General features: G+C 33.4%; 1 protein-coding gene across 1 annotated transcript in view; it reads left to right on the forward strand.

The window, feature by feature from the left end:
- PHIP (pleckstrin homology domain interacting protein) overlaps window positions 1–13803 on the forward strand; it is a 122689-nt gene that overhangs the window by 4661 nt on the left and 104225 nt on the right. The window contains exons 5-6 of the mRNA XM_065888990.1: window positions 9584–9734; window positions 9832–9930. Coding sequence (XP_065745062.1) covers window positions 9584–9734; window positions 9832–9930 — 250 coding nt within the window. The remainder of the gene's footprint in view (window positions 1–9583; window positions 9735–9831; window positions 9931–13803) is intronic.

The raw sequence follows: 13803 nt of genomic DNA on the forward strand, positions 1-13803 counted from the left end.
ATTTTTGAATCAGGGATTCCCATTCCCATTAAAGATAACATAGTACTGTCAAAATTTAACCAGTATCAATTTTGGAGGGGGGTGGCATATAATGAATTAAATGTGTAGTAGACTTATCATTTCCTTTTTTAATAGAGTATCAGTGAAATAGTACGTTTCGCTTGGTAGTCTCCATAACACGGTTTTCGTGTCTCATAATCATTATAATGAAGAAAAAATGTTAGGCGTGAAGGGAATAGTACATATTGAAGGGCTGAAGTAGGCAAATCTTCATCCTTTCTTATACATGCAATTATTCTATTGATACTTATACCATTATTTTAAAGAGTTTGAGGCATTTACAAAAATTTTAAAATAAATACCTGTTAAATTCTTAATACTCCTGAATAATTGTAAAGTGGCATGAATATAAAAGGGGAGTTGGATTATCCCCTCCCAAACTGCACAGTGGTGTTTTATGATTGTTATGAGGCAGAAAAGTACTGTTGGAGTCTGTTTCCCAATCTGTACAATGGGTTAATAATAGCTCCTACTTTGTAAGATTATGAGAGTAAAAACTGACTGGTACAAATCAAATACTATGTAAGGGTTTGTGTTTGCTATTATCAGAACTTTAGTAGTAGTAGAAAGGTTGTTCCTACTATAGCTTTCTAACATTGTATAAAAATTTAAGAAAAAACATTTTTATTTCAGAAACAAGTATGCATAACTTTCTGAATATAGTAGTTGCCATATAAAACCGGCTGCTTAAAACTTTAGAAGGTACTAGTATTATAGTTACTTTGTAGATTCAAGAACAAAATAATTAAGCCTAAGATACAAAGAAAAAAGTATAGTAAATATCAAAAATAAATCATTTTTAAAACATTGTGGGTAGATTTCTAGAAAAATTTTGTTGGTCTGTATAGTGATTCTGACTATGACTGTATTTGTGGAACAGTTAACGTTAAGAAATGTTTGGGTGGTTGAAATATGCAGAATTGATTAGAGGATATATGAAGCTCTTTCTTTTGGTAATGATCAGATGGCACTTAGGAATATGTGAAGGGAGCTTGGCTGTTGTATCTGGTTCCTTCTGTACAGAGATTTGTGTAATTTAAAATCATCACAATAGTTTGTATTTTTGGAAATAGGAGGAGATACTTTGTTTTGTAATGTGGCTTAAAGGTATTTCTGTTTTAAGCAGAATTTTAAAAGGACCGTTTTGAATTTATTCTTAAGTGAGTATTTGGTTAAATAAATCCTATGAATGTCAGTCTTTTAGTCCATACAGAATTTCTTTGTTAGATAGACAAGTTTTTTTGTTTCTTTTGTCTAGAAACTTTTCTCACCTCTTGCAGCCATTCTTCTTTTTCCTCAATTTTGTGGTTATCTGTCGTATCACTACAGAATTATAGCAGGTAGAATTGTATTTTACCCAACTTATTTTGGACAATACCAGGTAGGTGAATTTCATTCTTACTAGTAGTTTCCACATAGAAGTTTTAGAATTCATAGAAAAATATCCCTAGTACTAAGCAAAGTGGCCATTAGTTAACAGAGTACTAAGTATATACATTTAGAATAATTTCGTATTTTAATGTACTTCCCTTTCAGGAAAGAAAGTCAAGCATTAAAATGAGTGTATTAGAGGAAAAGCTTTTAACAGCAAATTTGTTTAGAATACTTCAGTTGCTTTTGTAATTGTACTTAAAAGTGATAAAGACTATTATATAATAGGAACCAAATTGAAAATTCTGGAAGTTTTAAATGTGTAAAGTTTCTGTCTTGTTTGTGAGAACCTCTGTTGTTGACATGTGAGTAATTTGTGAAAACAAATTATTTTGGAATTAATAAATACGTTGTTGAGTATATGGAATATAGAGGAGGGTAAGCATTTTATAACAGGTTAGGGAAAATGACAATTTTTTTTTCATTATGGCATTTGAGAATTCAGGGTACTAAAAATAAAAAATTGTGGTATTGAGCAGTGAAATACAAAAGTTTGAGAACCTTTGGTCACTACGGAGCAGGGAGACATTAGATGTGAAGCTGGTCCACCTTTAGTTATTTGCCTCACACACATGTACACACGTATATGCATATACACAAAAGCGGCCTTATTTAAGCTCAGGGATCACAGATAATGAAAAGGATGGTTGGATGAGAAGTTTTTGATATTAGGAAAATTGGGGTAGCAACATTGGTGTAATGCAGTTTCTGCTTTAGTTAAAACTCATTTACATTGTAAGAGGAGTGAGATTTGTAGTATAAGGCTTAAGTTATTCATGGCAACATGGGTGATAGCAGCCTGCTGCAAAGGAAGCACATAAGGAATCCGTTTATTCTGGGCTCCAGATGGCTGTGGTCAGAGTAGCATGACCCGTTTGGTCTCTGTCTGGGTAAAGAACAGGCACATAGCCTGTCTTGGCAGAGGTTATATAGTATAAATGCAAAAAATACTTACCTTTACTTGTGTCACTTGATTCTGGTTTAGTTTTGGGGTGTGGAAGTACTAAATTCTAGTCAACTTGGAGACATATGCATTTTCTGAAACAACTTTACACTGCCGTTATTTGTGTGATGTTAGTTATTTTGAGTACGGTGTTTGAAACGGAAACATTACTAAAAATGAAACTGATTGTTCTCTTAAGATTATTTATATTGGCATTTTAAGAATAAACAGTTTAAGAATTTTTAATCTTAAAATCAATGGACAATAACTTTTTCAACAGAATCATAGGTTTAAGTTTTAAATTATACTTTATTAAGTAAATAATGTTTTAAAGATTTCTTATTGCACAGATTTTGCTTAGCAAATTTGACTTGATTTAAAAACAAAACTTCAAAATGTTATTTTATAAAGTTAAACTTTGTCATTTTGTTGTGTTTTAAATTATTTTTTATAGAGCATCTTTACTTTGTGGTTTGTGGAAACCTTAATTCTGGATAGAGTTTTGGGGTTTTTTTTAAACAAATATAGTCAAATTGTAATGAATAAAATTTGGAAGAGCAATATTGCATTTTATTTATTTGACAAATATGTATTGGTAATTGCATTGATAATTCTAACTGAATTATTATTATCTAAATGAATTCTTAGGTGGTTGACCAAATTCTGAATATAAGACACAGTCTTTTGAGCATGTTTATTCATAGTTATTAAGAGTAAATAGACCACCAAGATTAATTTTGAGACTTAGTAAGATTCTATATTAATTTTATTATACTCTAAGTACAAATAAGTCATAAGCTTGTAAGAGTCCTAAGAATTGTTACCCAGCTTAGAAGATTTGGCTTGAAAAATGGTTACATGGGTTTTATTTAAGTTTGGTAACCATAGAGCCTGTTTGACAGTGTGGGGGAAACTAAAGTTTAGAGAAGGAAACTATAGTGTTATAGAAATAACACTAAACTCGGAATCAGAAGACCTCGGTTTGATTACTGTTTCTCCTACTTTCTAAATGTGTGACCTTAACCTTTGGGCCTCAGTTTTCTTTACCTGTGAAATGAGGAAAATACTTAACCTTAAATTTTGAGCATACTTGGCACGGAGTAAGTATTCCATATTTTTTTTCTATGTGGAAAAACTATTACAGTTTTAAAAAGCTCAGAAAATGTAAACTTGTTTTAAAAAGTGTAGATATAATTTAACCTGCACTTTGTAATAATGGTAACAGATTTATAAATTGTAAGTTTAGAGAATTTTAGGGACTGGATTTTAGTAATAGGCCTTATAGAGTGATTAAACAGTGAATAGGGTTTTAAAAAATTCATGATTTTGTTTATATGCTAGAATAGACCTAAAAATAAGGACTATATTCTATGAAGCTGACCTTTTAGAAAGAGCTCAGAACCATAGCAGGAAGCAGAAGCAACTAGCCTATCAAATCTGAAAAAAATTGTGAGAAAACAGATGTGGGAGATCTGAAAAACTGTTTTAGAACCAGTCAGGTGTTTGGGACCTAGGGGTAAAGTAAAGAGCCTGGTCAAATCAGATCGTTTTGGTGCCAAACATTAGGTGGATCTTATTTTCATTAGGACTTCTTAATTACATCCTAGAGGAAGGACTGGCATTTCTAGGTCTCACAGGTAAATCAAGTAGTTGGAATGAATATATTGATCTAAGCTCACTTTTAAGAGGTCCTTAAAAAGATATCCAAGTTTTTTTTCTCTGTTTAGGTCTAGAAGGATTTTTTTCAACATGAAAAGGTCAACTTTTAAAACATTTCTTTCTGGCTTACTTTAATGCATATGTTGAAAACTATTCAAAATGTCTAATTTATAGCTTGCTTACACATTTTTATATACATATATTTGAGGCAGTAGGTACTTTGGAGGGGAGGTAGGAGACGGGCTGTATGATTGTGGCTCTGGAGTTAGATTGCCTTGGCTTGTCTCATCTCTGCCATCCACTAAATGTGTGTGACCTTGGGAGGGTTCTTTTATCTTTTTGTGTCATCATTTCTTTATTAATGGGAATAATAATAGAACATACCTCTTACGGATATTAAAATCATTAACTCAGCTTTTTCATGTAAAACAACAATTACCCCAAGGCCTAGCATTTAGTGTGCAGCCAGTATGTGTTAGCTATGTTAGTATTATTAATATTCATCACACTTTACCATTTGGTCATACTTTTTTGTGTTGAATATCTTTAAGAGCTTGAAAGCAGCTCTGGTCCTGAAAAGTAATGGGTATATTAGAATTGAGAATGTCAAGTTTTGTTTTGTTTTTCCTTAATAATAGTGTATGGACAATTACTGAAAATCCAGATATAGACATTTTTGGATAAGGGATTTTATTACAATATTGTTTTGACTTTACCTTTTAATTATTTCCTAGTAAATTAAAAGTTCATTCAGACTAAAAAGCTTAAGGTAATATTAAAGATACAGGGTTCTTAATAATTTGAAAATTAAAAATCACATATGTATAGCCATAAATGAGCTATTTTAATTTTTTAAAATTTGTTTTTGTTTTTACATTTTAAATATTGACCATAAATACATGGATTAATATTCATGAAGGATAATGTTGAGAAAAAGATAGTACCAAAAAATAATTTTTATTCATTTTTTAAAATATGTATTGGGGATGTGTGTATATATATGATGCATCTAGGAATGAAAGCTGATGGTCCCTGTTCTCATGTAGTTTACGGTAAAGTGGAGAAGAAAAACATTAAATCATTACATTGTTAAAGGTATAATCACGAACTGGTACATGAGTTAAGGAAAAGTCACCAGAAGACTGTTCACCTAAGATAATGTACCTAAACTGAATAGGGTGAAGGAAAACAAAGGAAGTTCATTGAAGGGAAGATCTGAAGCAAATAGAAGAGTTATCTGGGCAAGGGGACGTGGGGAAATGCTGAGAGTATATACCACATGGAAAAGCCTGACAGGAGAGAGTGCAGGTAAAGAACCTGAAAGAAAGCCAGTGTGTCTAAATGTGGAAAGAAGTGGGGTCTGGAGAGTGTAGGGCTGGGAATGTGCCAGATGAGGCAGAGAAATAGTAATGGACTGTACATGTACTTCAGGGCTTGTAGACCATGTTAAGGATTTGGATCTCCAGAGAGCAAGGAAAGCCTCTGGAGTGCTTTAGGTAGAGGTGACCTGACCAGATCTCTGTTTTGGAAAGAGCGTTCTAATTGCAATATAGAGTATAGATTTGAATGAGGTTGTAGAAGGCATGAGTGGATGTGGGAAAGATGGGAGTTTATAGCAAAGATGATTTGAACTTGGATTGTTATTATGGAGATAGAAACGGGTAGATGGGTTTAAGGCTAGGAAGGAAAAATTCAATTGGAGTTGGTGACTGCTTGGGTATTTGGAATGAGGTGGGAGGGAGGAATGAACAGTGTGAAAAACGTGACTTCTTGATTTTAGGTTGGTTAGATGGTGTTGCCAGTCACCACCGTAGGGAACTTTTTTGGTGGTGGGGGGTTGGCATGAGCATCTTGAGTTTACTTCTGGGTATGTTGAGTTGAGGAGGCTTTGGGACGCCAAGGAGGGGAGTCTTTTAAGAAAATCTGATGTGCAAGCCCAGGCTATAGATACAAATTTGGGAAGCTTTGCATAAAGATTGTTCAGGGAGAGTGTAGAGTGAGAATAAGAGAGGGTCTGGAACTGGGCTCTTGGATCTCAGACCTTAAAGAACCTCACCCTTTAATGGCTAGATAGAGAAGTCAGTTTTTTTCTGCATATTTTCATATATTCATTTATCTAATAATTAAGCACTTACCTGTAAGTACTATGTTAGGTACTGGGTAGACAGGTAAACAAGTTCTAATCCCGTGTGTTCTTAGGTAGGACATGGATAAAGTAAACTGGCAATTTTAGTATAGTGCAGGGTCTTATGAACCCCAAAACAGGGCAAGATAGTGGTAGAGCCTATATGTGTTTTGGGGGGGGAGGGCATCATAGCTATCATTAGATTCCTCCTGAGGTCTAGGTATCAAAATATATTAAGAACACTTAATATGGTATGATAAGTACTACAGAGTTCCGGGGAGTGCGGTAAAGGAATGTTTGGGAAGGAGTTTAATGTGCTGTGGAAACACAAAGATAGAATTCTGTCCGCAAAGAAGAGGCAGCGGCAGGTCATGGAAGACAGTGAGGCATAGACTGACATGAAGGAGAGTGAAGTGTGGAGCTGCAGGGTAAAAATTTCTAGCAGAAGGGTCAGTTTGCACAAGGTCTCAAAGCCAGAAAGCATAAAATTCTCTCTCCTAACTTTAAAATGAAAGTTGATTTTGAACAATTGAAATATACTAGATAATCAAGGAAAGATTTAGTTGGAAAAAGTGGATTCATAATATTTTATTAAAAAGATACAGTTCTGCAGTGAAGATTTTCAGGTTCACTACCTGAATTGTATTTTGCAAGAAGACCCTAAAACAGGATCATCACGAAACTAAAGTTAACAAGTAATGAACTTTCTTGTTAAACACTTTAAAAAGAATTCCAGTCAATTTTTAAAAGTCACATTAGAATAATTATCATGTACAAGTTTGAAAGTCGAAGGGACCCTATAAATATTGTAGACTTTTACTTTAAATTTTTAATTATTTTAGGGAAGGTTAAAGTATAAATACAATTGTAAAATTTTATATTCTGCTGTATTTTCTTCTGAATGCTTTTTCTGTTTAATCATACTAGTGTTTGAAAAAGTATGTTTTGATTCGAGATGATAATATTAGGGGAAAAGGATTCATATAACTAAAGAGTTTGTGAAATAAACAAAATTGAAAAGATATATCAAGATTTTTCAGAGCCTTTAATGTCATTGTGCTTTTGTGACTCTCCAAAGCTTCTCCAAAGAGAAGCGTTCTCCAAAGAGACGTAGTATGTATAATTTGTATTAGAACTTCTTTTCCAGAAGTATTCATTCTACCAATAATTATTGACCATCTGCTATGTGCGAGACTCTTTATTATTTTAAATTATCCTTTCGAAGTGTGGCAATATGGCTACATATTGTCTCTGTGACAGTATATTATGATAAAAAGTAAGGTAGGTTCCTCTTAATTGGCTTGAGCTTAGAAGAATGAATATCAGCTAATTTTTAAAAAAATATCATTCACAGTTTTTTGCAGTTAGAGTATAACAGATACTGCAAGATGGAATGATTTAATCCCTCACTTCCCCCCAAATCTGTCTTACCATAAAGAATTCATACTAAAATTGCCATTACTAAGTGGACTTTTCTTTTAAGTTGTCGTGTCTTTTTTAGGCTATTCTTGGCTATGAAATTTTCTCAGACTTTCCTTGTTATTTATTTATTTATTTTTAATTGAGGTGAAATTGACATACAACATTATTTTAGTTTCAGGTACACAACATAATGATTTGATATTTGTATATATTGTGAAATGATCACCACCACATTAGTTAATGTCTGTCACCATATATACTTCAAGCATTTTTTTCTCGTCATGACAACTTTTAAGATCTTCTCTCTTAGCAACTTTCAATTGTGTAATACAGTATTATTACCTATAATCACCGTGCTCTTCATGGTGGCTTGAATGTTTTATAACTGGGAAGTTTTGTACCTTTTAACTCCCTTCATCCATGGGAGTGGACGAAATGTGTAAAGGGAGGCAAAAGGTACAAGCTTCCAGTTATTTTTTAAAAAAGAATCTAAGTGAATTTGAGTAGCAATTCTCAAACTTCTTCACCTCAGCACCTCTTCACATTAGTAAAAATTATTGCAGTCCCTTTGTTTATGTGGATTCTAATCTATTCATATTTAACATTTAAAAATTAAAACAAATTTTAAAATATTTTTATTCATTTAAATATAATAAACTCATTCCATATAAGTAAAATTTTTTTATAACATAATTATGTTCCTAAACAAACCAAATTTGTGAGAAGAGTGGTATTGTTTTACACTTTTGGGGATGTTTAGCGTCTGGTTTAACAGAAGGCAGATTCTTACATCCACATCTACATTCAGTCTGTTGGAACATCACACGTCATGTGGCCCCTTTAAAACTCACAGTACACTCATGAGAAAATGAGAGTGAAAAAGCAAATAACGTCTTCATATTATTCATAATTTTTAAAAAAATTTTTTGGCTGCACCGCGTGGCATGCAGGATCTTAGTGCCCCCGACCAGGGGTTGAACCCATGTCCCCTGCAGTGGAAGTGCGGAATCTTAACCACTGGCCTGCCAGGGAAGTCCCTATTCATAATTTTTACCTGAAAAATCCCTAGGGGTCCACAGAACACACTTTGAAAATGGCTGAACTGGAATATTTCGGTACTACACTGAGAAATTTTTTGTAACTTGATAACCTAAATATAAGTGAAAAAATAGTGTACTTTTTTTTTCTAATTTAATTCTCTTTACATTATTATGCAAATATTGTCTATTTACTAAAGACTTCCAGGATGGATAATAAAAATATAGCATTTTATATCTTGGTTTTGAATGTTAGCATAAATTAAGCAGTACTTTGAAGTTGTTCCAAAAAGTGCTCAAACTTTGTAGTCGGTAGATTTATAGTCAAAACTTGTTTCATTTAACAGTTGGAATTTGGCCTTTCTCTCTGTGAGGTTTTTGGTATAAATAAATTATAAAATTCAGCATAGAAATCATGTAAGTGCTTTTAGATTTTATAATGAGAACATGAACTATCAAGTTTCTTTAATCCTGAACTATTCTGGAGATTTTAAAAAATAATGTCGAAAATACAAAACGTTTATTATATTTGTAGTTAGGTGATTTTTTTGCTGTTGGAAGTTTTTGAAAATTGTTAAGCTGAAACATACCATTTTAGGTTATAATGCTGTAGGTTTTTTCATTGTTCAGTATTTGCTCTGACTAGCATCTGTTAATTTATAACTTAATGTATTTAGGTTACATTAATTCTTTAGCATTTTTCCTCCTCAGTGGGGCAAATCATGGTTGGGTAGCTGTTTTATTCTGTGAGTCAAGTGGTTTCACAGAATAAATGTGAACTTTTCCCCCAAGTAAAATGAAATGTTGACTAGCCAGAAAAAATTACCATATTTTTTAAAGTTTATTTACTGTAAAGAATTGTATCACTTTATTTAGCAAATATTTTATATGTCTTTCACATAATAGGTGAAGTATTATAGACATTTAGCACCTGATCACTTGCTGCAAATATGTCATCGACTAGGACCTCTTCTTGAGCAAGAAATTCCACAAAGTGTTCCTGGAGTACAAACTTTATTAGGAGCTGGAAGACAGTCCTTGCTACGCACAAATAAAAGTATGAAAAATTTCTATTAGAATTTAGATGTTTTTTTCCTCACTTTTCGTCTTTGTGTCTTATCTTTGTATCCATTAAAAATGTATATGTTTAATAGGCTGCAAGCATGTTGTGTGGAAAGGATCTGCTCTGGCGGCATTGCATTGTGGAAGACCACCAGAGTCACCAATTAACTATGGTAGCCCACCCAGCATTGGTGAGTTGTTTGAGTTCATTACCAAGTTGATATCCTCTCGGTAAAGAGCTTTTGAAAATAAAAATGTTTTTACTTGCTGCGAAGTCAGAGAATTTCATATTATGTACGTTAGCGTTCAAAGAGGAAAAAGCTCTCAGAATTTTTTTCTTATGTTAGTAATCTATAGTGAAGAAGTCATAATAATGTGTAATTATGGATTGTATGTATTGTACCTATCTAAGCTAATTAGCTCATTGGTATTTTTACAAAAAATTGTTTATTAAGATGTATATCATTAGGCTGATTTAATGGGCAACTGTTACCATAATACAGATTAGTTGTACTGATGGAAAACAAAAATAGTTTTGTTATTTTTATGAGTAGTCATGTTTTTTTTTTTTGGCTTTAAAATTTCAAAGGAGGAAAACTGATGCAGATAGGTCTTCCTCTTGAAATGGCCTCTAGATTCATCCCTTTTACCTCTACTATGAAAAGGCCCTTGTCTTTCCCGAATTACTATAGCATCCTTCAAACTAGTATTGCTTCCGGTGTCTTCTCCCTCTCTCCCTTTCAGGTCATACTGCATAACACTGTAATTTTAATCTTATTTAATATGTCACTCTTCTGCTCAAGGTGGTATATGAGGTAGCTTATGCTATTTTAATGGTGTTGCAGTTCCTCTACCACCAAGTCTATACTTCTGACTTTCAGAGACCTTCGTGTTTTCATCATAGCCTCCTCTCCTATCCCTACCCTCCTGCCTAGCCAGAAATGTTATTCTCCCTCTTTCTTCCACCTATCCAAATTATACTTATTTCTTCCTTTTTGGGATAATTACAGTCAGTATTACTGTTTTATAATTCATCAGTATTACAGTTTTGTATAACTTTCATTTAATGTTTATATAGAATATCTTTTTCTGTTGTTTTATTTTCAACCCTTTTGTATCCTTTTATTTTCCATATCTTAAAAAATAGCGTAGAAGTTGTTTTTTAAAAATACAATATGACAGATTTTGTGTTTCACCTGGGACATTTTGTCCTTCATATTGCAATTATTGATACATTTGGGTTTAAATCTAACTGTTGCTGGGAAGATGATCTCTTTTTCTCTGGCTGCTTTTAAGATTTTCTGTCTCTCGTTGGTTTTCTGCAGTTTGACTGTGCTGTGTCTTAGTGTCAGTTTTTTCTATTTATCAGGCTTGAGATTTATTAGGCTTCTAGAATCTGTAATGTCTTTTGTTGGCATTGGAAAATTGTCAGCCATTGTCTTTTAAAATATCATGTCTGCTTCATTCTCTGTTCTCTCCTCTGGGACTCCAGTTAAACAGATGCTAGACCTTCCCACTTTTTCTTCTCCCTTACCCTCTCTTTTACGATTTACATCTTTTTCTCTGATGCATTCTGGATAGTTTTCTCTAACCTGTTTTCCAAAGGTATGCTATGTTTGTATGGTGGGTAATCATGGATGATGTTTTTTTTTTCAACATACAATTGTCCTGGTTAAATAATGATTTCTGTATAGTCTTACTATAACGAACAACTATTGAAACAACAAAGGATTTGAGACACTAGAGTTTATTTTCACTTGGAACATTATGCTAGGAGGTTGAACAGTTTTCTTGAAAGAAGGGGAAGGTAAATTTAATAGGAGCTTCCCCTCTAGGGAAAAGTTTATCCTCTTTTTGAAAAAATGCATATAATAAGGGGAATATGTTACATTGTTCTTTCAACACATTGTCAAGCAGCCCTGTGGTAGGCAATGAAAGTGCAAAAATGGTTGATAGTAAATAACTTCCCTCTTAACATTTGCTATGTGAGTAATTACTCTGTTCTAGTCACTACTCTAACCATTTTCCATTTATTTTTTTTAAAACCTTAAATGGTCTGTAGGTAGGAAATATTCTTACTTTACAGAGAAGGAAATTGAGGCATGAAAAGGTTTGGTGACTTGACCAAGGTTACACATTTAGTGAGTCGTGAAGCCACAGTGACTCCCATTATGCTATGCCTTATTCTCAGTTAGCTAGTAGTAACACTTGGCTACTCAAGAAAGTTGGTATTAGTCACTTTTTGGAAAAAGATACCAAATATTTATAAAGTCAGATAAAAAATTTTAGACCAGGTCATTTATGGTCAGATCAGTAAATATTGCTGACATGGATACAGGGGATGTAAATATGGCAAAAATATCTTGAGTTTTGTGTCACATCAGAGTGACACAACTGGTATATTGAGGTAATATATTGAGGTAATAGAATTAATTACCAGGCAGGTAATTGTACCTTTCTGAAAGAGTTTTATTTCATTTTTAAAGTTTATGATAAATTTTCTTCCCATTCAAATTTTCAGGAAAGTGTTCTTTATATTTAAAAAAACACCTGTACTAGAATGCCAGTTTTACCTGCTTTCTTGTTTTATACTCACACATAGTTTTTGACATCTCTAAAGAGAAGATGGACTAATCAAAACGACTCTACTTATTAATAGTCATAGTTTAGTGTCGTGTCTCGTCAGTTCACCTTGGTGACAATCTTGGATGTCCTGTCATTGCTATAAAAGTTTGACTAGATGGTAATGGAAAGAAAAATTCAGTAGGCTTTTTGGCAGAATAGTTTGCCTGCATAGTGATACAGTGTATCGTTTCAAGTTATCACAGAGTATGAGTCAGAAGATTTTTTTTTTTTTTTAATATGAACGTTCGTATTTTATTTTGTTGATTGCTCTGCCATTTTCTGTCTGGCTACCTCTAAAAATTTTCCTTGCTCTTTCCTTGGCCAATGTAGTATTACCAAGGATCAATGTAAATAAGAAAAAAACCTTAGCTTTGTAGTTTTTCATAAAATATGGGTTGAAATGTTTAATGTAGATTCAGATATTTAAGTTTTGATACATTTGGGAAATAGGGTCTTGTTTTTTTGTTTAACAAACTTCTAATTTTGAAATAAGAAATTAGTTGCTGAAACGTTGCACAAAGAGCTCCTGTATACCCCTTCTACAGTTTTCCCTAATGTTATAGACCTATATTACCTGGTATTTCTTAAAACTGCTCCACCAACATTGGTACGTTATTATTAACTAAACGCCAGACCTTATTCATATCTCACCACATTTTTCCACTAATTACCTTTTCTTGTTCCAGGATCCAGTCCAGAATACCATACTGCACTTAGGGTTTGCTCAGTTTTTTAAATTGAACTTTTTGCTGTAACTCAGAAGATCATTTAAGTTCAGGGTGATGGTAAATTGGATTTTCCTTTCTCAGATTTTTTTTCCTGTAAGGCCTATATATTCTGTTCCAGTCTTTTGAATCTGTTTTCCATTACCATTGCCATAGCCACATGTTGGGCCTTGGTACTTTTTGCTTGGAGCTCTACATCATTCATTCACTTAGCAAGTAAATATTGAGTCCCTACATTATATCTGATACTGGGTTAGATCTGAAGTTGCAGGATAAAGAAGAACATGGGCTCTGCTTTCCTAGAACTTACAGGTTACCTGATCTACTGCCTCCAGTCTTGTTCCTCTACCCTAGGACTTAGCTCTAAACCAGGGTTTCTTCACCTCAGCGCTGTTTACATTTTGGGCCACATAATTCTTTTTTGTAATCGGCTGTCTTGTGCATTGTAGGATGTTTATCAGCATCCCTGCCTGTATCCATTAAATGCTAGTAGCAATTCCTTTCCTGAAATCTTGACAAGCAAAAATGTCTCCACACATTCCCAAATGACCCTGGGGTGAAATTGCCTCCAGTTGAGAACCACTGCTCTGAACTTTCTGAAATGCAAATGTGATCATGTCATGCCTCCTTTTCCCCAGTGACTGAATAGTCTGAACTCTGTAATGTGGCTCACAAAACTGACCTTTTCCCACCTTTTCCTCACCTATACTTTGT

This window comes from Phocoena phocoena, chromosome 12, assembly GCF_963924675.1.
Source record: "Phocoena phocoena chromosome 12, mPhoPho1.1, whole genome shotgun sequence".
Classification (NCBI taxonomy): domain Eukaryota; kingdom Metazoa; phylum Chordata; class Mammalia; order Artiodactyla; family Phocoenidae; genus Phocoena; species Phocoena phocoena.